The sequence below is a fragment of the Onychostoma macrolepis genome, chromosome 07, assembly GCF_012432095.1.
Source record: "Onychostoma macrolepis isolate SWU-2019 chromosome 07, ASM1243209v1, whole genome shotgun sequence".
NCBI classification, from domain to species: Eukaryota; Metazoa; Chordata; class Actinopteri; order Cypriniformes; family Cyprinidae; genus Onychostoma; species Onychostoma macrolepis.
The window spans coordinates 41,824,325-41,849,122 of NC_081161.1; the positions used below are offsets into that span (position 1 = coordinate 41,824,325).

General features: G+C 35.8%; 1 protein-coding gene across 4 annotated transcripts in view; it reads right to left on the reverse strand.

Annotated features, from left to right (window-relative positions):
- adamts17 (ADAM metallopeptidase with thrombospondin type 1 motif, 17) overlaps positions 1-24,798 on the reverse strand; it is a 131,482-nt gene that overhangs the window by 26,461 nt on the left and 80,223 nt on the right. For 2 of the 4 annotated variants that reach the window (XM_058780659.1, XM_058780663.1), the window contains 5 exons: positions 23,154-23,274; positions 22,797-22,871; positions 16,217-16,297; positions 11,749-11,906; positions 4,494-4,653 (listed from right to left, as the gene is read on the reverse strand). In XM_058780659.1, coding sequence (XP_058636642.1) covers positions 4,494-4,653; positions 11,749-11,906; positions 16,217-16,297; positions 22,797-22,871; positions 23,154-23,274 — 595 coding nt within the window. The remainder of the gene's footprint in view (positions 1-4,493; positions 4,654-11,748; positions 11,907-16,216; positions 16,298-22,796; positions 22,872-23,153; positions 23,275-24,798) is intronic. The other 2 variants (XM_058780661.1, XM_058780662.1) reach the window with 2 other exon arrangements.

Here is a 24,798-nt window from a genome sequence, read left to right on the forward strand (position 1 = left end):
GGGTCCTTTAGTGGTCATGACCAAAATAGCAGCGGGGGGAAGCAGTGACCCGTGTAACCGGCGCTGAATTTGCCCGGGACCTTTAATTTTCTGTCAGTCCTTAATGTTGTTGTAGCTTCAGAAGGTGGCGGCACGCCAGACTGTAGGATTAGCTATGTCATTAATTTTGTGTTGTTCTACGTTTGCCAAGAAAAACCGCGAGCAGTCGGAGACAGAGATTAATTCCTGCGAGCGGCGAGCGGTGAAGGGCAGCCTCAGAGACACAGAGACAGAAGCTCCGCTCCAAAACATAGTGCACTGCCTATTTAGTCAGCATTTTAGGCAACATATTTGTGTCCCAGATGCAAAGCTGGTTCCAAAATTATGGTGCCTTTTAGATATCTTTTTTTGGTGTAAAGCAGCATCACATGTCATGTACAGTATAATTTATGGACAAAGCAATGCAATAAGCTAAATCACTGTGGGTTCAGTAAGATTTTTTTTTAACAAATGAATACCTTTGAAATTGATCAAAAGTGACAGTGAAGATAATGTTACAAAAGATTCTATTCCAAAAAATGCTGTTCTTTTGAACTTGCTATTCATCAAAGAATCCTGAGGAAACTATAACAAAGCACAATAACATGAAGCAGCACAACTGTTTTGAACATTGATAATAATCAGAAATGTTTCTTGAGCAGCAAATCAGCATATTAGAATGATTTCTGAAGGATCATGTGACACTGATTAATGATGCTGAAAATTCAGCTTTGCACCACAAGAATAAATTACATTTTAAAATATATTCAAATGGAAAACTGTTAGTTGAAATTGCAGTAATATTTCACGATATTTCTATTTGTACTGTATTTTTCATTAAAATAAATAATAAATGCAGCCTTGGTGAGCATAAGAGACTTTTTGTAGAAAATCATACTGACCCAAACTTTTGAATGGTTATGTATATTTCATAAAACTCTGAAATGTATTGATAAAATGGTTAAATATAATAAAAAGGAACTATTTTACCTAAGATATGTGTGCTATGCATGTATTGCACCATTGACTTTGCAACATGCAAACATAAAACTATAGAGTGCATGTTCTGAGGAGTATTTCAACAAAACATTTCTGTATGTAAGTTTAAGCAACTTACTTATCAGCTGTTGTTTTTTCGGAAGTTGCATTTAAAATCCACTTTCCTCTCTCATTCTCATTCTCATTCTCAATCTCATTCTGGCTCTCTGGACTAAACAAAAATCAGAGGGGGCTCATTAGAGTGTGACACAGCTGGTCTCACTACTAGTGTATATACAGCCCCTTAACCGAGGTTTCCAGGGCAACAAACTCTTGAGTACAGTAGAGTGTCCTTACTGTCTCCTATCTGAAAGAAACGCTCACTGAACACTCTCAGATCAAACCTTTCACATGCATTGCTGAATTTAGAGTTTAGATTGACCCCCTAAATGTGGGTAGAAATACAGTTGAAATAGTGTTATCTCATTTTAAAAAAAAATCACTGGCTATTCATTTACTTATTGCCTAGAAATACACATATACACTGTTTGGTCACCAATTAGCAAGTGCTGGGGAACGACTCACAAAATCCCTTTGCAAATGAGTAATCTCTCAGGGATCCTTTAAGACTTTGCAATTCAGGACCTCGACAGCCAAGTAAAGATAGTTAGAAGTTATGAAAAGGGTTTAAGCTCTTACTACTCATTGAACTTGTTACGCTTATGTAAATCTACTTCCACATTCCTTTATTCAGATCTGCAGCGTGACAGTCCTTTATGTAAACTACTGTTCAAATACTGGCGGTTTGGTATTAGATTGTTTAATGATTTTGATCAAAAATACAGTAAAACAGTAATATTGAGAAATATTATTAAAGTTAAATTAACAGTTTCGATCTGAATAGATTTAAAAATGTAATTTATTCCTGTTATGCAAAGCTGAATTTTCAGCATTGTCATGTCCAGTCTTGAGTGTCACATGATCTTCAGAAATCATTCTAATATGCTGATTTGCTGCTCAAGAAACATTTCTGATTATTATAAATTGTGAAAACAGTTGTGCTGCTTTATACTTTTGTGGAAACCATGATACATTTTTTTCAGTATTTTTTGATGAATAGAAAGTTTAAAAGAACATGTATTTGGAATAAAAAAATTTTTTTTTTAAACATTTTGTAACCTTTTGATCAATTTAATGTATCCTTGCTAAATGAACATTCTTTAAAAAAATTAAATCTCACTGACCCAACAGAAAGAGAGAATTGAATGCAGGAGTCTCCATGTATTAGTGTTTTAAATAAATATCATTTTATGGATTATATTACAATAATTCATATTTGTACATTTTTATATTTTAAAATATTTATATTCAACAATTCATTTCTTACATCACAGAATTGTTTAACTGTTCTAGTAAAGGCAAAATAACAATAATGACAATTGTTATAATAATACAAAAAAGTGTCTTTCCTTACACACAAACTTTAAATCCTGATGCTCAAACTGTTAGGTTACGTTTGTGTCCATGTCCATTTGTAAACTACCCAAATGCATTGCACACGACACAACTGAACAAATGAATGCACTTATTAATCCCTTCTCAAATCATATTTTCTCAGTCTATGTTTCTATAGGCGAGCGCTCTAGGTGAGAATTAGAGACAGTTCCTGCTTCATCAACCCCAGCTGTATTAACGTATGACACACATGTGCTGGCGTCATTAAACACATCGTTATATTCTTCAGTTCATAACTGGCTCGAAGGAACGACGCTGACCACAAAACAACCTCTATTTCATAGATGTGTCTAGAAGTTTCCAAAAACAGACACTGCAAATCTCTCGTCAGCTTTTTCAGGCCAGAACATGATTTGCAGCTCATGTTGAAAACATAAAGCTGTTCTATTCGACACAGAGAGCGAAATGCCCTTAAAAAACCCAATGCATCACATTACACTTAACAACTGCTTTAGAAACAGATTTAACTCGTGTTATTATGCGCAAATACACACGCTGACACAACACTTCTCTCAGCCCTCAGGAAGCAATAACCACAAAAAAGAAACAAGCAGATCAGCGTTAAAACGGGAGCTATTTGAGGAAAGGCTGCATGCCGGTCTGTTGCAGATAAATGTTCGTCTGCTATCAGATTTGTGAATATAACCAGGAAAACTGTCACGCTCAGACGGGCTTAGAAAATGAGGCAGGCCTCAATGTCGCCTTGTGGGTTATTTTATGCGTGTCTTGTCTCAAGTGCATAACGCTTCCGCTACATGTGGCGAGTTTCTCTGACAGCATTTAATTCTGAAAGTTTAATTCCTTTGCGAGTCAGTTAATGCTGATATCATTTGTCAGAGATTCTCTTTTCGTGGCAGTAATTATTATTTTTGGGGCTTTAACCTGCTAGATATAATCACACAGCTGTGCTGACCATAACAGTCACACGGCATTACAGAAACACAGCTGGACAGCTGACGTACGTTAACAGCTTCAACTGTTAAGACTGAAAGGGAATTTAATCAAACCTTTAGGAGAACTGGAAACTTTCCTGATCAGCTTCTGATACACTCTTAAAAATAAAATGACCAAAAGAGAGTTTTTGCAGCAATGCAATGGAAGAACTTTTTTGGTTCCACAATGAACATTTCAGTGATCAGTTCTTCTCGTTATTTCCCTATAGCGGCTAATGAACCGGAAGTCTCGCCCATAGGCTTACTTCAGCATTGGAGAATAAGGTGGATAAAGAACGTTTTGCAGAATGGAGAGGTTCTTGATGCCTTATGTTTTAAGGAACGGAGTCTCTATTTACACTAAGTGCAAATAGCCCTCCTTGTTGGCAGGGGCTATTTACACTAACTCCGCCCACCAACATGTGATTGGGACAGTCAACAATCAAAAAAAGACGCTCATTTAACATTAGTTTCAGTGGTGTAGATGGTAAGGGGCATACTTTTTGACACGAGTTCGAACCCACCTTTTACCGAACTTTTTTTCTCCCTTTTCAAATCTCATATCGCATCGGAAAGGCATTTATTTTCAATAAAAATGAAGGAAATAATCAAAAAGTTAAAAATAAAGTATTGGGTAGGGTTAGGGTGGGTGTAGGGAGGGCTTTATTGTCCCAATAAGTGGCATCCATTTAATAATTTGAATTAAAACTATAATTTACACTCAATACGTTATTATTGCGTACTGTTTTATAATGTACTACAATACTGAGGTGCAGATAATTGCCACTATTTGCAATAAGTAGTATAAATAGCAGAAAATCTTGCAATTTTAACATAGTATAAATAGAATCTATTACTATTTGCACTTAGTGTAAATAGTATATATCGCTAAGAAAATATGCTATTTGCACTTAGTGTAAATAGTATCTATCACTATTTACACTTAGTGCAAATAGCCGCTGCCTTTTAAGAATGTACATGTGAGTGTAATGGCAGATAGTATTAAGAAAAGAAACCCCAGAGGGATTGTGGCTGATGACCGGCACTGACCTCCTCCGCAGTGCACATTACAGTCCTCCCAGCTGCTGTGAGTCCACAGGTACATGTGCTCTGGTTCCTTCACCGGATCACTGATGTTCTCCTGCGACTGGTTCAGGGCAACCGTGTACTCATAATGGATCCCGTACGTCTGATCGTGGAACAGCAGAACCTGAGGGAAAATTGGGATAAATGTGAGATGAAGAGCATTCAAGAACACTAGCCTCTGTTTATTAGCTTACATGTGCTGTATTTTGTCCAAGACAATACTTTAATTCAGCATGGAGGCATTAAATTGATCCAAAGTGGCAGTGAAGACGTTTATAATGTTACAAAATGTTGTTCTTTTCAACTTTCTATTGTTAAAAAAAATCCTGTATCACGAAATTTATCATAGTTTTCTCAAAAATATGAATCAGCACAAGCGTTTTCTACATTGATAATAATCGGAAATGTTTCTTAAGCAGCAAATCAGCATATTAGAATGATTTCTGAAGGATCATGTGACACTGAAGACTGGAGTAATGATGCTGAAACTTCAGCTTTGCATCACAGGAATAAATTACATTTTAGTATAATTATGATCATATGGAAAACAGTTATTTATTACAAATTAAAAATATATTTTAATTTGTAATAATATTTCACAATTTTACTGTATGACCAGGATTTTGGATTAAAAAGTTCATTTTAGATTTAATTTTGATTTTATTTTAAGAATTTTTTCTGTTCTCAAGAGCTCAGTGGACATATTATGAGTCTGGCGATGAATAACTTCACCGGCCTGAGCGATGCTCAGAGCTGAACCCCACTACACACCTTGAGGATTACTGACTGCTGTTAATTACAAGCATTAGGAGGTGTCTGCATATGTTTGGCCATACAGTGCATCTCCAGAGGCCTGTGAACAGGCACAAGGTCTGATTTCAAGAGGCTACCAAAACGCCATGAGGAAAAAAGGATCACTTCCATTCATTCCCATAATCATTTCCAGGGACAGGACGAGACTCCAGCCTCCAGCACACCCTTTATCACAAGATCCATCTCGTGAGAGCCATTCCTCACAGACGGTGGAGGTTAACAGCCCCTCAGACCCCTCAAAAAGAGCCGTCTCACTGTCAGCCAGTGGCTAATGACATGAATAAAACTATACACAAGAGAACACAACCACACATACAAAATACTCAACAAGCCCAACAGCAGTGAGTGAATCTCATGAAAACATGTCCTACTTACATTTCACTCTAAAATCACAAGTAAAGTGATGAAAATGAAGCCTGTTTTTAGGGACATTAACTTTTTTGCATTGATTGACATTATTTAATTATAATTAAACACATTTTCTACAAGTTCTCATAGCAATATGTGCTTTTTTAATGATGGTTCCTATTGGAATGTCTTCAAATAAAACTGTATTAGTATAATCTTTTGTCATTTAAATAAGCATATAACAAATTCACTATAAAAATACTCCCATGATCTACAGAGCATTATTTAAATAAGATCATTTAAATAATAAAATTGTATTTCACATTTTAGCAATAAGAATGAGATTTTATACATTACTTGCATTGTTATGAAAATAATGTTAAAAAATACTAATGGCCATGAAAATGGTCAAAAAGGGCTTTTTTTTTTTCTTTATGCAAAAAATAAATAAAATAAAATAAATAAATAAAACTTTAAACTGAGTCCATAATCCTTAATAATGCTTTGGACGATCCGAAGCAACAGGTTAAAGTTATTACAAACTTGCAGCTTTTCACTTCACATGTTAACTGATGGACTGGAGTGGTGTGGATTACTTGTGGATTATTGTGATGTTTTTATCAGATGTTTGGACTCTCAATCTGACGGCACCCATTCACTGCAAAGGATCCACTGGTGAAAAAGTGATGTAATGCTACATTTCTCCAAATCTGTTCTGATAAAGAAACAAGCCCTTCTACTGTACATCTTGGATGGCCTGAGGGTGAGTACATTTTCAGCAAATTTTCATTTTTAGGTGAACTATTCCTTTAATTACGTATGCACCACATGCCACTGTAACGTCACAAGTGAATATTCACACTCACGGCAAGACTGGCACATGCCCAAATGCCCTTATGGTCTGTCTGGCCCTGTGCACACTAAATATTTTTCTCACCTAATTTGGAGTATTTTGCATCTATTTAGTTATTCAAGGTCAGGAAAAAAAAAAAGATAAATTTCTGGCCTAACGACAGCCAGAGACACATTAGAAATGTAGCTTAAATATTCTAAATGGGTCTGAGAATACTCTGACCATTTGAAGTGGAGCATCTGTGCGCCAGAGGACATCTGAGAGGAACGCTTCATCTAAAGCCTGCTTCACTGCTTAATTACACTAATTAGAGATCTCTCTCAAGACACCTTCTGGCTCTCTGGACTAAAACAAAGCTTTTTGCTTTAAACTCTCAGTGACTGCGGGGGAGTGGAGATTACAGGTCTATTCTCTTCATCATAAAGAGCTTTGAGGAGATATTAACTGAAACAACGCGCCTGGATTAGAGGATTAGAGAACTGGCTTTCATTCCATAGTGAGCAGCAAAGTGTGTTTCTGCATTATTTTCTAAAATTGTTAATCTTATCATGCATTAGATGGATGTATTTGGTTATTGCTTAACTTAATTAACTGCTCATTTTTTTACTACACAGCCTTAGTGAAAAATAAATATACTAAAATTTATTTGAAATACATTTATTTCATGCTAAGTATATTACAAATATTACATATTAATAATTTTTTGGTATACTAAACTGGTATACTTAAAGTCTGCTGAATTGGAACAACTAATTTTGTACTTAATGCACTTTAATTGTGAGGAAGTAGTGCTGAAGCCCAACTAAAGATACACTGAAGTATATTTAAAGAGTTTATTTGCAAAAACAGATAACTCTGTGTTTTTAAAATGTTCAAAAATCATGGTTTTTTTGGGGGTTATTATTATGTTATCATGTTTTATTGTGTTAGTTAGCTGTATTTTTTGTTATTTTTTAACCTAATCAAAATAACCCAACTGCAGTTTCATTAAGATTAATTGGAATGCGCAATGAAAAAAAACTGATTTTTGTTTGGAACTATTGCAAGTATACTTCAGGTACACTTCAAATATCTTGCATTTAAAGACCGATATTATTCTAAGATCATGCAACCCTCATCAGTAGTGACATTAAAACATTTTAGGCTTAATATTAAAAATGTGCGAGCAGTACTCCAAATAAAGTTTAATTAAAATGTTCATATCAGTAAGTCTCGAGTGATATGTCAGTAAATATGTTAACAGATTTGAACTGTACTCAGTATGTGTGACATGCATTTATATTTTTTACTTGGGACATCCAGTGTTTTTGTTTTGTTAACTAAAACGGAAACATTTTCATTAATTAAAATAAAGCTTGAAAAATTAAATAAAACAAAAATTAGACAGAGAAAAGGAAAAAAATAAAAAAATAAAAAATTAGAAATGAAAAGTTAAATATTAAAATTACAAAAAATTAAATAAATACAAATAAATTAAAGCAAAACTAAAAAACTACACAGAAAGAAAATGTAAAAATTTACTCCAACCAAAATCACTCAGAAATTGCTAGTACATTTCACAAATAATTACAAAGAAATGGCAAGGAACACATTGGATTAAACTTGAAATTTTCCAGGAAAAAAAAAACAAAAAACGAAAGTATTTTCTTGTAAAATGCTCTCCAATAATCTTTGTAAAATCACTTTTACACTGTAATAAACATAAAATTACTAAAACAAATTAAAATTAAAATGAAAGCTGAAAATATAAAAAAGCTAATTCAAAATATTTAAAAATACTATAATAATATGAATAATAGTAAAATTCAAGGCTCAAAACATCAACAGATGACTGAAGTAAAGCCGCAGAGTCAAATGGTCCATCATATCGACATCTTCAGGTTAGAAGCACACCGCAGGAAATGTATACTAAACCGTTCGCACAACTATCTTGATTTGTCTATGTATGGAAGGGGCAACCTGTGACTCAGAGCAAAGAAATAATGAGGACCCTGGAGAAAGAGCAGAAGAGCAAGAGGAAGAGGTGGAGTGGATGAAGGAGGAGGAGGAGAGGAAATGGGAGGAAGTAGGAAGAGATATAAAAGGGGACGTAGGAGGAGGAGAGAGCAAGAGAGGTGGCCATCGAAACAAGTTAAAGTTAAGAGAGTACAGCATGGCACCAATAGCATGGGGTTTATTCCCAACAATGCATGAACTGATCAAATGCATACAAGTGCAATGCAAGTTGAGAAAAAAGCATCTGCTAAATGCATAAATGTGAATGGAAATGTGTACAAAATGGTTATTGTTCAGATGACATATTCATTTATTTTGGCAAAAATGCCAATAGCCAATTGTAAACTGCAAAAAATGATCTTCATCCTCAGTATTTTTGTCTTGTTTTCCAGTACAAATATCTAAACAGTCTTAAATCAAGATACATTTACATGAGCAGCAAAAAGACTTAAGATATTAAATCTAGTTTTCTGAAAAAATAAATAAATTATAAAATAAAATAAAGTAAAACAATAAATAAAGTAAAATAAAATAAATTCAATTCAAAGGGAAAACAAGATCTTTCTGACCCCAGAACTGTAAAACTAAAACTTGAATAAAAAAGATTAGAAATAAAATAAGTACTAAAATTACTAAAAGTAAAATAAATACAAATGAATTAAAGTGAAACAGACAAAACATTACAAAAAGTAAGAAAAAAAAAAAGTAAGATTTACTTTAAAACTCAGAAATTGCTAGTAAATTTCACAAATAATTACAAAGAAATGGCAAGGAACACACTGAATTAGACACGAAAGAATTCATGGGGAAAATTAAATATCCACTCACTTAATTTGAATACATTTTTCTGAAAACAAGACTTAATATCTTGTCATTAATGTCATTTTGCTTCTCAAGTAAAGTAACAAGTTAAGATATTTGTAAAACAACAAAAATACTGAAATAGAAAATCATTTTTTGCAGTGTAAATAAGGATGCAAACGTAATTATGCAGTGAACAGTTTTAGTAAATTAAAGTCAAAAAAACTGTATTGATTGTTTTGAAAGCATGGATCTTGGTTTGGAGAAATCAGTAGAAACTGTAGGTGCACTTCAACTTTTGTTGACGTGTGTTTCATGCTATTTTTGTGTTGTGAACGGGTCCTAATGCCACATGACACTGTGATGAAATCATTGCAGTCGATGTCTGTGTCGATGGAAAAGCAGCTCTAGACATGCATGAAGGTGAAGACTTCAGGTTCAGCAGCGGCTCCGTCCCAAAAACATCTGCGTTACTGCTTTCAAAACATTTTGCATGATCTGTTTTCCATTCAGTTTATGTGTTTACTTTGGATTAGCAGACTGCCATGTTTTCCGAATATAAAATAGCATGTTTTGTTAATCCTGAAGTTGTTCATGATGAAGACAAAATATGCCATAATTATACTCTAAATCAACTAGTAACCAGGAGAACATGACAGTTACAGTCAGAGTGAAATCAAAATCGCCCCATTTACTTTCTTAAAGTGACAATTTGCCCAAAAATGAAATTATTTACTCACTCTCATGTTGTTCCAAACCCATATGCTGTTATTTTTTCCAAAGAAGCTTCATGAACTCTTTCCACACAGAGCTTATAGTGACCCCCAAAAATTCTCAAAAATAATTCCCCAAAGGTAGTTGACTTGCATGCTATATTCCAAGGGCCAGTTTTACTAACAGCTTGCGCCAGTGCAAACAGTCTTTTGCCGTTAAAATAGTACTGTCGGGTTTTACTAAAGACGCGCACTGACGAATTAGCGCTGAAAAGGTGTGGACACAGTTATTTTTGTGCCTGATCTTACGGAATATGCATTTCTAGGAGTTTCCCTTTCAGATGCAAAATTTATGGGAGGAGAGTATTCAAATGAATCGTGCAACGAGATTTACTAATGATTGCACTCGTCAAATTACTGGTATTTGCGCCATTATTTAACGCCCAAAAAAAGCATGTCTTAAACTATTTTGCGCTTGAAATGGCTTCAATTGTTGTTGCTAGGAGGAGGCACCGCAGAGAACAGAAAGCGCGTGGTAGAAAGCGCTTTTTTCATACATATTAATTTATTTTGAATGCCAGAAGAACACATTATCCGAACATATCGTCTGCCAAGCCATTCCATTCAGGAAATAAAAGGCGATTTTGAACCCTCAACTAGGAGTCTCGCAATACCAGCTCTATCAAAACTGCTGCAACCCTTCATTTTTTTTGGCCTCCGGTTCTTTTCAACGTACTTTTCTTTACTGTTTATACGCGACTATGCTAATTTGCGCTGCGTTTGGTATATTGTGTTGGTCGATATGTAAATGAGATGTTGCGTCTGTGTTTTTTAATTTGCGCGTTGTTAGCAAATCACCCACGCAAATTTCCATGCTGTTTAGTAAAACTGGCCCGAAGTCTTCTGAAATCACCACATGATATTATATGAGAAACTGTTCAAAGTTGAATCCATTATTCGCAGAAAATCCTCCACGCTGCTAGAGTAAGAATGAAAGATTAAGTAAGAACTAGATTTAAAGTTTTCGGACACGTAACTGCAAGATATTAATTCTTCAGTGAACTATCATCCCGAGGTAACTAGGAATTACACAAGCTCCAGTCTGGATCCAGCACTTACAGAGATCTGAGATGACCGAACACCTGAGAAGAGATGATGCCAACCCTCAAACAACATACAAAACTACCAAATTTGATCGCAACATATAATCATTGCTGTTGATAGTGTTCACCGTCTGTTTGAATATGTCATTAACTAACTACATGATTTTTACTGTATATTTCTGCCATATGGACATCGCCCTTACACAGTCACCACTGATAAGCTACTACAAAATATAATGTAGAAACTTAAATTTTCTGTGAAGCTGCTTTGCAACGAGTTGTATCATGAAAAGCGCTATACACATAAACGTGAATTGAATGATCCCTTTAACTGCACTTCTTTTTCACAAGTGAACATAACGGTGAGTAAATAATGACAGAATTTTCATTGATTGTTCATGATTCAATCATTTCCCTGAAAAAACCATGCCCTGTCCTACAGTATTTCCCATTGATTATCTGATTACGGAAATAAAATGTGCAGCGGATGGCTTTTTACACTGACTTTAAAAGCACAGTTCAATAAGAAATGTGTGAAACACAGTAAAGATCTAAGAAAGAGATAGGTGCGTGTTAGCACATAATGAATTTACCATGAGGTGGAGTGGAGTCTTAGTGGGTCCCTTGGCAGACATCTTTTCCCACAGTCCTCTCCTCACGTAGCGGACCGTGGTGCCAGCAAGCTCAAACTCCCCTGGCAGCTCGATTTTCCAGTCATTGTTTATGGATCGCTTGCTGGAGTCCTTCAGAGCTGCACCAGTCAAACAAGAACACATGTATCTAATGCATATTATACAAGCATCATTACAGAGAAACTTTGTGATTCAGTTATCAAATATAACAAACTTCCTTGATTTCGATCTAGCAGACCTAATTCAGTAGCTAACTTCAAAAAGGGGATTTTCGTAAAATGCATGCTAATCATATTGTGTATAGAGCCATATTCATGCATACTTTATGAAGCTTATATTGCAAAGTCAATTGAAAAACATATTCACATACAGAGCTGGGTTACATATCATTGACGCACTATATATTATATTTCTTATTTTTTTCTTGAATTAGGTTTTTTTATATTTTCTGCTTCCATTTGAATTTTTAGTAATGTTGTTGTGTGTTTTTGTGATTTTTATTAGTCTGTTTTTTATAGTGTTGATCAGTTAATTTAATTATTTTTATTTCAGTTTCTTTTATTTTAGTACATTAAGATAAACTAAAGGAAAATGAAAAATGTTTCCTTGCCATCTAGCTGAAATAAATAAGTTAATGATATATATACACTGAACAAAATTATAAACGCAACACTTTTGTTTTTGCCCCCATTCTTCATGAGCTGAACTCAAAGATCCAAGACTTTTTCTATGTACACAAAAGGCCTATTTCTCTCAAATATTGTTCACAAATCTGTCTAAATCTGTGTTAGTGAGCACTTCTCCTTTGCTGAGATACTCCATCCACCTCACAGGTGTGGCATATCAAGATGCTGATTAGACAGCATGATTATTGCACAGGTGTGCCTTAGGCTGGCCACAATAAAAGGCCACTCTAAAATGTGCAGGTCCACAGGTCGGTTGTAGCCAGAACCCGAGCCGCAGCGAGCCCGCAGAATTCCTCGGCGTAATCAAAGAAGGGAAGATCTCTGCGGGCTAGGGCAGCGAATCGTGCGGCGGTTTCCATGTCGCGGGGAGAAAAAACAGGGAGAACAAAACTTTCAAAAACTAAAAACAAAATACGGGAGGAAAAGGCGCCGCTCACTTTTTCTTTTGGTTCCGGTATTCTGTCACGGTGGCGCAAGGAGCAAGGAGAACGCAGGAATTCACAAAATGAGAGTCTTTAATATCCAACAGGGTAACACAGTACACAGACAGGAAAGACATTCAATATCATCTGGCATATCAAGCTTAGACAGCATGATTATTGCACAGGTGTGCCTTAGGCTGGCCACAATAAAAGGCCATTCTAAAATGTGCAGAGGAGGCCTCCAGGGCGGATCAGGCAGACCCGGATGGCCATGGCGGGTCAGGAGACTCGGGTGGCCAGGGAGAACAGGAGGCCTTGGCTGGACGGCCTCCGTGGCCTCCTCTGGGCCAGACATGAGACCCACAGCCCTCCTTGGGCTGAACAGGGTGACAGGGACCTCTTCAGGGGTGCACTCACGAACCGCTTCTAGTGAGGCAACTGGAGAAGCAGGCGGCTTGGGAATGGCCTCAGCGGCCATGACAAGAGAAGCAGTCCGCTTCTTCTCAGGAACCCCAACAGACATGACAAGACCAACAAGAATGGTTACTGTGGATAATATTTCTGGTAACATGACTTGACTCCGGTCTGGGGCTGGAGCCTGCACTGGAGCGAGCTCTGGGGCTGGAGCCGACACTGGAGTTAGCTCTCGAGGAGCTGGAACCCACGACATCCCCTCATACTCCACCAGCATTCCTAGGGGTACATGTGAGGTGGACGGCGTGCTTGAGTGAGCTGCGAACTGCGGAGGGCATAACTTCCCCACGAACGGCGGGTTTGAGTGAGCCGCAAATGGTGGCGGAGTGTGTGGCGGCTGACAGACTTGATTTCAAAGCTGTCGGCTGACTTGACTGACAAGCGGCCAGTGGACTCGGGGTAGCCGCAGCCAGCGTGCTAGACAGATGAACGGCCAGCGAACTTGACTGATGAGTGGCCGGCGGGCTTGGGATAGCCACAGCTGGCGGGCTGGACAGATGAATGGTCGGCAAACTTGACTGATGAGACGCCGGTGGGCTTGGGATAGGCACAGCTGGCGAGCTGAACAGATGAACAGCTGACAGACTTGACTGATGAACTGTAGGCGGGACTGACGGCGGGCTGGTTCTGACTCGGGCCCGGACACTCCCCAGACATAGGAAAACTCCTTCCCTCCAACTTAGTTTGGTGGTGCCTGGGAGGTCCACGGGGCGGTTGTAGCCAGAACCTGAGCCGTGGCGAGCCCGCAGAATTCCTCGGCATAATCGAAGAAGGGAAGATCTCTGCGGACTAGGGCGGCGAATTGTGAGGTGGTTTCCATGTCTCAGGGAGAAAAAACAGGGAGAACAAAAAACTTTCAAAAATGAAAAACAAAATACGGGAGGAAAAGGCACCGCTCACTTTTTCTTTTGGTTCTGATTCTGTCACAGTGGCGCAAGGAGAACGCAGGAATTCACAAAACGAGAGTCTTTAATATCCAACAGGGTAACACAGTACACAGACAGGGAAGATATTCAATACCGGAACTCAGAATAAGGGACAGACAGGGCTTAAATAATAATAATCAAACTAAACAAGATAACTAAACACAGCTGACACAAATTAACCAATAATTAACTAATAAGAACAAGAACTACCAAATAAGGACATGACAGGAACATATCGGTAACACACGTGACAACTATAGAGTCACATGCATTAAATTAAAATTTTATTTTAATATAGGATGCACAATAAAATATTCAGCTGAACTTAAGCTTCTTAACTTTAAATTTGGTTGAAATTAATTTCATTAAATTTTTTTTGTTTTTTTTATTTTCTTACACGTACTCGAATAATCTGTTTTATTTATTTGTTTGTTGAAAAAAGATTTTTAGCATCAATTTAATTGTACACCGTATGACTGCTAATGGTGGGAGTTTTTTTAATCAATATATCTCTGCCTTCACACAGTCCAGAATTCAGAGCAATCTTTTCCTTTTAAAATGAAACGTCAACACATTCTTACCATTAAGCACTAGAACTTCTTGTGCTGAATGAGCTATTGCATATCATTCATCCATCATTAGCTCACAATCATCCTATTTTTATACACACATATATATGAGTGCATGATAGTTTCTGAGCAGTGGAGGCTGAAGATGTGATTGCCCACAGTCTGCTGCAATGAAAACATGAAGTGGTTTGTTTTGGAGAGCATCTGCGCTGAGCTCAATGGGAGGGGTTCACTTTCATGTCAATTCAAGCGTTTTGGCTGAGATTAAAAAATATTCTGTTCTCTTACAAAAGATGGCCCAAAAGTAGACCCAAGTTAAACATGTTTACATCGTCCTGCGTATGAAGCACAGATTGCATCCTGCCAGTTCAGTGTTAAATGAAAGGCATTATAGAACAAATTCATGCATTGCTACTATAAAATGTGTCCAAAATGAGGCATTAGAAAGCCTGTAAACTTCACAATCTTCTATAGCTCAGTCTATAATATCTGAGACTTTAATAACTTCAACCCAGGCAGTCATGTGATACTGACATTTGGGAGAATGGATGTTTATTTAAGAATATGAAGAGCGAAGTGTTATTATGATCTGTCAGCATTATGTCTGTGAAGTTGGATGGCGAGACACGTTAATTCTGAAAGTTGAAGGCGCCTTTTCAAAAACCTCTGACTCATTAAAATAAATTAAATTACAAAGAATATGCTCATCAATTGTGGGCCAGCCGGACAAATGAAGTCTTAAATAAGTTTCTCAAGATTGATAATATTCTCTCAAGTGGGATTTGCTGCAAGAGAGAATCTCATGAAATAAAGACCATGTCTTGCATATTTCACCCCAAAATAAAAAGAATGAAATGAGAAATTAAACATTTTGTTTTAGAAAAAGTAATTTTGCATTGTTTCAATTTCATGACATTTAAGCAACCCGATGTTTAAGTTAAAAAAATTTTAACAGTTTTTAAAAAATGTGCATTATTATTATTATACATAAATTTACATGAATTTCCTTTGCAATTCTCATTATTATAATGACAAAAATTTAATAATAATAATAATAGATAGATTCACAAAAGTGAATATTTGGTAAAAAACAAACAAACAAACCAAAACATTACAAAATTACTATTGAGCTGCATGAAGCAAATGTGTGTTATGCGTCCTTTGTGTGAGTTTCATCCTAATTTGACAAGCAGCTTGTCAGCAGAGAAGCGTCATTTGTCACAGCGCAGCATTAGAGAAGACACCTGGCGTGATTCCTATCTACAGCCATTACAGAGCTGCTTCAGTCTCACTCAGAGACATCGTGTGGCCATTTGGAAGACTGTTGTTATGGCAACAGGTTGAGTAATTACCCAGAAAGCTATGGGACGGTTTGTCTTCCACAACTTTGATTCGCCGAGCTCCCACTGGAATGACAGCTGCCTCGATGTAACCTTTGGGAAGGAGAGAAATAAGAGGAGAAACGAGAGAAAGAAGGGTGGAAAATGAAAAGAGACGAGCGAAATTTCATACTGGTGCACAGGTGGGCAGACACAGGCGCAGGTGTGCATTTCTCTAAACATGTACACAGTCGTGTGTGTGGATAAAGCACATGTGTCTGTCACTACAAACAGTGTGTATTCCTGGCCAGTCAGAGTAGATCATTAACAATGAATCATCAACAATCATAATACACCACAAATAATATATCATATTCATTTTTAATGTTATATTATTTATTATATTTTAATATATATATATATAATTATAAAATATATAATTTTATATAGCAGATATAATATTATATAGATATAACATAATACAATTATATATATTTATTATCAATGTTGGAAAAAGTTTTTTTTTTGGAACTTGTGATACTTTCAGGATTCTTTTAACATATCCTTGCTGAATAAATGTATTAATTTCCTTTAAAAATAAATAAATAAATGAATAAATAAAATACTGACCCCAACCTTTGAATGGTTGTTTTATTATTACAAAAATGTTGAATAAATGCTGTTCTTTGAAACATTAAAAAATCAAATCTTATTTATACATAATTTCTTAATTTTATAATTTATTTAAAATATTTAATGTTTTATACAAATTACCTTATAACAGTAATTAAGTAAATATAAAATAGGGCCAATCAAATACAAACACAGCAACCTGACACTTTTTCTGAAGCAACACCAGATAGACTATATAAAATGGATATATTGTTATTTTATAATCATGGAGATATAATTATAATGTTTATTAATATTGTTTTTATTTTATCATTTCCATTTTAATTTTAATTAAAGTTTTAGTAATTCTGTTTTTTGATTCTGTCATTATTAGTGTTTTTTTTTTTTAAATATGTCTATATAGTTTTTATATGAATGAATACTTCAGTTTAAGTTTTAGACATTTTAGTATATTACGGTAAGTTAAATGAACTGAAATTAAGAAATAAAACTGGCTGACATAAAATAAGTTTGATATTATTATTTCTATTAGGTTTTATTTCAGTTAATGTATGATTCATTTTAAGTAAAATGTTTTAATTGTTTTATTTAACTATTAAATGTATATAAGTGTGTCAAATGCTTTGGTGGTCGACTCTGATCATTTTCCTCTGACGTACACACACATCTCCCATTTCAAACACCATTGTGACACAAAGTGTCTGGGCAGTAATGATAAAACCAGTCTGTTGTACTGTTTATACACATTCAGAGACGGCTGCTCAGATACACCACTGCACTGAGCGCAAGGAACGCTGATGGCCCCGTGTATGTGAGTAACTGCCATCGGTTCAGCTCATTTAAAGAGGAGACCTCAGACTCTAGCGGTTTTGTGAAACATGTTTTCTCATACAAAGGACGAAATTAGTGTGACCTCGACTGAGATGATCTGACCTGCGCTTCAGATGACAGGCTGGTGTCCTTTACTGCCCCACACTTTGCACCAAATCCGCTTTATACTCACCGTGTTTGTCCTGGTGTGATCACAAACATGCGGTTATCACTCCACACAGCACCACAAACCCCCATTAAACCCCCAAAACCTCACGACGGCCACCCGATAGCATAAAACACACCGAGCCCAGATCACAAACACACACTCGTTCACATGCCACCACATCTGGAGGACCTGCAATAACCGCTGGACTTCGGGATTCGGTTACTGTTTGGTTTTGTTATGGAGAGTAATTTATCTCAAACAAAGAAAGTTGAGGATATGAAAGTAGGAAAGCTTTTCAGCCAAGCCTTTATTGGCCTCTCCTGGAAGACGGACTGAAATTTGTCATGAAACTTTACTGTATCAGTGATGTCTACCATTTGAAAAGGAATAGCTCACCCAGAGATGAAAATTATGTGTAATTTTCTGTCTTTTGTGAAATATGAAATGATGGTGATGCTTTACTGAATGTTTGAGCTTCTGTTCTTACAAAGAACGTGGATGGTGATTACTACTACAATGCAAAATTGCAATACTACATGAACAAAAAACGACTTTTATGGTGCTTTTATGGCATTTCTGTCATTTTAGGAGCTTTAAAGTATAAATCATCTTCCACTTTCATTGGCAACAGAAGACAACAGATCTATTTTGCAGTTTTACAGGAGAAAATGAAATCACACAGGTCCGAAACAACAACGGGGTGAGAAGCAATGACAGTATTTTCATTTCTGGGTGAAATATTCCTTCAGTGCCTCAGTAAAGACTTTAGGGTCAGTGTTCAGCAAGTATCTAACAGTCACAGAATCAATTTTGCACATTACAAGACGAACGAATAAGATGGTGATGTTTCAAACGCTACCTTATAAAAAGCTGGGGTCAGATGTGCCTCTTTTTGGTTTTGAAAGAAATTAATACTTCTATTCAGCATGGACACATTAAATTAATCAAAAGTGACAGTAAACACATTTATAGGGCCCTATCATACACCTGGCGCAATGCGGCGTGACGCAAGTGTTTTTTTGCTAGTTTCAGCCCGAAGTAGTTATTTCCACGTCCTGCGGCACGTTGTTTAAATAGCAAATGCATTTGCGCCCATTTGTGTGCTCATGGGCGTGCTGGTCTGAAAACGAGGTGTGTTCAGGCGCATTGTTGGCGCGTTGCTATTTTGAGGCATCTGAAATAGACCACGCCATTGACCAACTAAAACCTAAAGTCAATGGCGCAGTATTTCATTTGTTATTTAAAGAGCGCATTAGTAATATGCGACTATAGGCGGGTCCACAATGCACGTACACACTGCTTATTACACACACAGGGATGTGCAGCAGTACACATACATGTCAAATATTAAAAATTAAAGGATTACAATGTAAAAGATTATTATTGTGTAGGCTACATAAATATAAAAATGCCTACAAGCCATAATGGATTGTCATTGCGTGTATCAGAATGAGGCTACCTATTTGCTTGCGCTTGCAAATTCCGCCGTGTAAATAGCGAATCCGCCATGGCGCGAGCGCAACTGGCTCTTAAAGGGAATGGGAGATAAGACTCTGATTGGTTTATTGCACATTATGCCCAAAACACACCCATTACTCATTAAGAGAATAGGGACAACACTTTTAGACCACGCGCTGGGTGCGCCGACCGTTTTTCCCGTCGCTAAACTAGCAAAAGTGGATTCGGACACGCCCTAAGTGCACCTTGCGCTTAGATCGTTAAAATAGGGCCCATAATGTTACTAAACAATTTCTATTTCACAGAAAAAAATTCTATTCGTCAAAGAAAAAAATGTATGACAGTTTCCACAAAAATATGAAGCAGCACAACTGTTTTCAAGATTGAAAAATAATAATAAATGTTTCTTGAGCAGCAAATCAGCATGTTAGACACTGAAGACTTTGTCACAGCTTTGCATCACAGAAATAAATTACATTTTAACATACATTCAAATAGAAAAGAGTAATTTAATTAACTTGTAATAATATTTACTGTTTTTTAAGAGACTTCAGAGACTTCTTTCATTATAAAAAAAAGCTTTCTGATCCCCATATTTTTGAACAGTAGCACATAACAGCTTCTTCATTTCAGCTGATTTTACTAAACTGAGGCCTTGAGAGAGACTATATAAACTCAATATAATTCTTCCAGGAGAATCCAAAGAGTGCTTAATAAGCATCAGATGCTGGATTTTCTCATAAACACACACCAAAAGCACACATTGTGCAACCCTAACCAAGCACAACACTTCCAGAAGTAACAATCCCAATCATTCTCTCCATAGAGAAATCAATGTTTAGTGGTTATATGCAAACATTTCAGTAAAGACCTACCATAAGCTCTGAAGTTAAGTGATTAATTACGATTCTGCAGAAGGCACGAGTCTTTCAAATTCATATTTAAAAAAAGTCACTGTCACCATAGAAAATTCTGCTAATGAGTATGAGCAGTGACATCCCACTCGCATGAAGAATGATGTCACTATCGAACTCACTTACACTGCCTGAATATTTTTTTAATATTTTTTTAAACTTAAAATATATATAACTTACTGTAGAATCAATGACTATTAATCAATACTTTTACAGTTTTTTATACATTACCGTTCAAATATTTGGGCTGTAAGATTTATTAATATTTTTGAAAGAAGCCTTAAGCATTTATGTGATTAAAAATACAGTAAAAACAGTAATATTGTGAAATATTATTACAATTTAAAATAACGGTTTTCTATTTGAATATATTTTGAAATGTAATTTATTTCTGTGATCAAAGCTGAATTTTCAGCATCATTACTCCAGTCTTCAGAGTCACATGATCCTTTAGAAATCATTCTGACATGCTGATTAGCTGCTCAAGAAACAAACTGTATTATTATGAATGTTGAAAACAGTTGTGCTGCTTAATATTTTTGTGGAAATCATGATAATTTTCTTTCAGGATTCTTTGATGAATAGAGAAAGTTCAAAAGAATGTTTATTTGGAATAGAAACAATTTAGTTAACATTAAAATGTCTTGTAATTTTTTATCAATTTAATGCATCCGTTCTAAATAGAAATATTATTTCTTAAAAAAATAAAAATAAAACCTTTTAAACGGTAGTGCACCTATGGAAAAAACGAATGGGAAAAATACTTCCAGAAGCAAAGCCGCTGAGAATGTGGTTAAATGTGAAAGAGTGAGAGTCAGATCTTTCTATAGGAGTGAAATCCTCTCATGACTGCTCTTGAAGATCCACTAAAACACACCTTTACACAGTGAGAACTGGTTTCAGAAGCCCCAAAGACTCATTCGGAGATTTATTTAAAAGAAAAAAAACTAAATTTTTGATATAGCCTGTGCATGACTCCTGAAATGCCTGAAACTGTACAATTGCTTTCTGTCCTTGGCAACTGTTGCTTGTCAGATTGCATTAGATCTTCAGTAGAAGTCAAAGCAGACTGTACAACATCATGTCAGACTGTATGATAAAAGATCGACAGCACCGATGGTCAGTTTTACTCCATCAATCTAAGTCAAATTCCTCATTGGCATCAACAAAGCCAAGAAAGTCCTCGAGGAAAATGGGATTTCGTGGACTGTGAACTTCGGTATGATCATAACATGATGGGAATGCTAAATAGCAAGACTTCTGATTGTCTCCAACAGCAAAAATCCTACAGTATGCATCCAGCTTTGGCTCAGCAACAACTGCTGGCAAAGTCTTGAAGTCCTTTGTTTTGTCCTAACGTATTCCCCACACGGCTGGGCATACATACTTCAATTCAGCAGTGGACAGGATGATGATGGCCTGAAGCTACAGCAGCTGGAGACCATTGGGACGCTCTGTTTTGGGAGACACACAACGTGACCTTGGAGTCACCCGGACTGAATCCAGTGAATAACAGATAACCCAAGAGCACGAGTCCTTACTCAGCTAATGAGTAGGAGAAAAAGTTTTAACCTCCCAAATTCACAACAACAGACCTCATGGAGCATGTCGGTTAAATGAAAACACCATATTAACCAGAAAAGAGAAGTTCAACAAGACAAATTTGAATTTTGTTCTGTGATTAGGGGTTTTGCAAAAAAAAATTAATTAAACACAATTAAACACACTACCGTTCAAATGTTTGTGATCACTACAATTTTGAAATTCAAACTTATTCCACAAGGAATTGATCAAAACTGACAGTAAATACATTTATAATGTTACAAACGGTTTCTATCTCAAACTAATTCTGTTCTTTTGAATTTTCTATTCATCAAAGAATCTTGAAAACATAAATGTATCACGGTTTCTACTAAAACTAAAGCAGCACAACTGTTTTTAATATTGATAATAACAAGAAACGTTTCTTGACCAGCAAATCAGCATATTACAATGATTTCCGAAGGATTTCTGTGATACTAACTAGAGCAAAGAATGCATTTTAAAATATATTCAAATGTAAAATAGTCATTTTAAATTGTAATAATATTTGACCATTTTTGGCTGTATTTTTGATCAAATAAATGCAGCCTTGCTGATACAAGAAACAGTTTTATTTTAGTATTATTTCTATACTATTATATTATTTATTCATATTTTGAATTAGAATTTATTTTTATAATTTCAGTTTTCATTTTCATATTAAATTCAATTTACTTTGTCATTTCCTTAGATCTGTGTCAGGTGTTAAGGCGACAATATATATTTTTTATTATTTAATTGTATTTTATTTTATTTTAGCTTTATTTCAATTAACAGAAACTATTTAATAGATTTAGTTTTAGTTAAAAACAATAACAGTGATAAGAATCTTATTTCATAAATATGCAAAAAATCATTTTGAACGGTAGTGTACAGTATATTGTGTTGAAATGACATTAACTCTCCTGGTGTAAAGGTGTGTTTAATATAATAATTCAAGAGCAGTTGGGTGTTACACATAGAATAGTTTGTATCAAAACAACACGCACACGCACACGCACACACACACACACACACACACACACACACATCAAACCATGCATCTTACATGAGAAACACTTGAGAACAGCTCTGGGTTTCGACATCACGCATGTAGAAACCTTCTTACAAAGGCTATGAGGGACTGAGAGACACAAAACCAACATGGTCAATGGAAGAGGAAACTCGCTGTGCTTCTCCTGCAGTCTTTCTCTCTCTTTGTTAACTTCAACAAGCCCACACCACTCCAAACTAAAGCCAACCACACAGAAACTGCAGTGGTGGTCCGTCAGAGGAGGTTTGAGGTTGAGGCTCTTATATAATTTAGTCTATGTAATGTTGAGCACCAGCAGGCCTGATGACGCATTACAGTGAGACTCAAAGTTTGTATTAACGGCAGATGAACACAAATGATTCTCTGACTCACCCATCCCTTTGGAGTGGTTGAAGTCTCCTTTCACGATCCTGCAGGATTTGCCGTCGCCGTTGCAGACGCCGCACCGGTCTTCTTTTGCAGAGGAACCGATGATGCCATCACAGCCGATTTTCTGCAGGAGGTAGAGTAAGAAAACAAAAATACTGATTTCAGAAGTTACAAAAATTTGTACACGTGGACTATAAAATGTCACTCCAAACCTGTATGCTATTAATTTGTCTGCATAACACAAAAAGATAATCTTCTCAGAGCTCTAAAACAAAGCCAAACACTCCCAAATGTTTATATATTTAGTAGATACTGTAAGTTCTATAGACTACTTTATATATTAATTAATAGGTCAAACGTGAGAGAAACATTTTGTAATTTTACAAACGTCTTCAAATAATAACTACTTCAAATAGATGCTGCTCTTTTGAAATTTCTGTTCATCAAAGAATCCTGAAAAAAATGTATCATGATTTCAGTGACACTGAAGACTGGAGTAATGATGCTAAAAATTCAGCTTTGATCACAGGAATAAATTACATTTTAAAATATATTAAAATAGAAACCAGTTATTTGAAATCGGAATAATATTTCACAATATTACTGTTTTTACTGTATTTCTGATCAAATGAATGCAGCCTTGGTGAGCAGAAGAGACTTCTTTTAAAAAACAAAACAAAAAAATCTTACCGACTCCGGTAGTGTAAATGTTTAAAAAAAACAAATAAAAAAAATAAAAAAAAAATAATAAAAAATATATATATATATATATAGATAGATAGATAGATAGATAGATATAGAAGTAATAAATAATTACAATATTTTCCATATTATGAGTCCATATAATGGACAAATGAATAAATATGAGGCTAAGTAAAAAAAACAATCAGGGATCAAAGATGCTCTACATATGGTGCTGTTTTGGAGCTTCACAGACGTGGTCACTATTAGGTGTCATTGTATGAAAAAAAGATATGTTAAGATTCTTCAAAAAATCCTCTTTTTGTGCTCTACAAGAAAGAAACACCATATAAGGGGTCAAAATATCAATTCATTTCTTCATTCAATAAAAATAATTTAAAAAAACGCCAAGCAAGCTGTTGCCCACTGTTGATAACAAATCAGTGTTGAGCTGTAATATAATTCTGATTTCTTTGGCACAACATCAAGTCAAATGGTTGCATAACTTCAAACGCAACAAAATCACTCTTGAAAGTGATAGCCTTATCAAGTAAATCTTTACGAATGATTTCAAAAACCTAAAGTAAAATGGCTTTAGTAAATGTTCTGTGGCAATCACCGCTGGTTTAACTGATGAATTATCTGGATGAACAGGAAGTCATTCCTCATTTCACTTCAGAAATGTTCTAAGATGATGTGTTGCAGTGCGTTGTGAGGGCGAGAGAGCGTGGAAACAGAGAGTCGTTCTGATTAGTTGTACTTTATGATCGAATGAGTCGAGTCAGGCCCCATTTTTCACATTTGGTGTAGACAAATTGGAATCTTTTCTGGTTAAAGGAATATTTCAACCAAAAATGCAAATGTACAGAAAATGTACTCACTCTCAGGCCATCCGAGATGTAGATGAGTTTGTTTCTTCATCTGAACAGATTTGGAGAAATGTAGCATTACATCACTGTCTCACCAA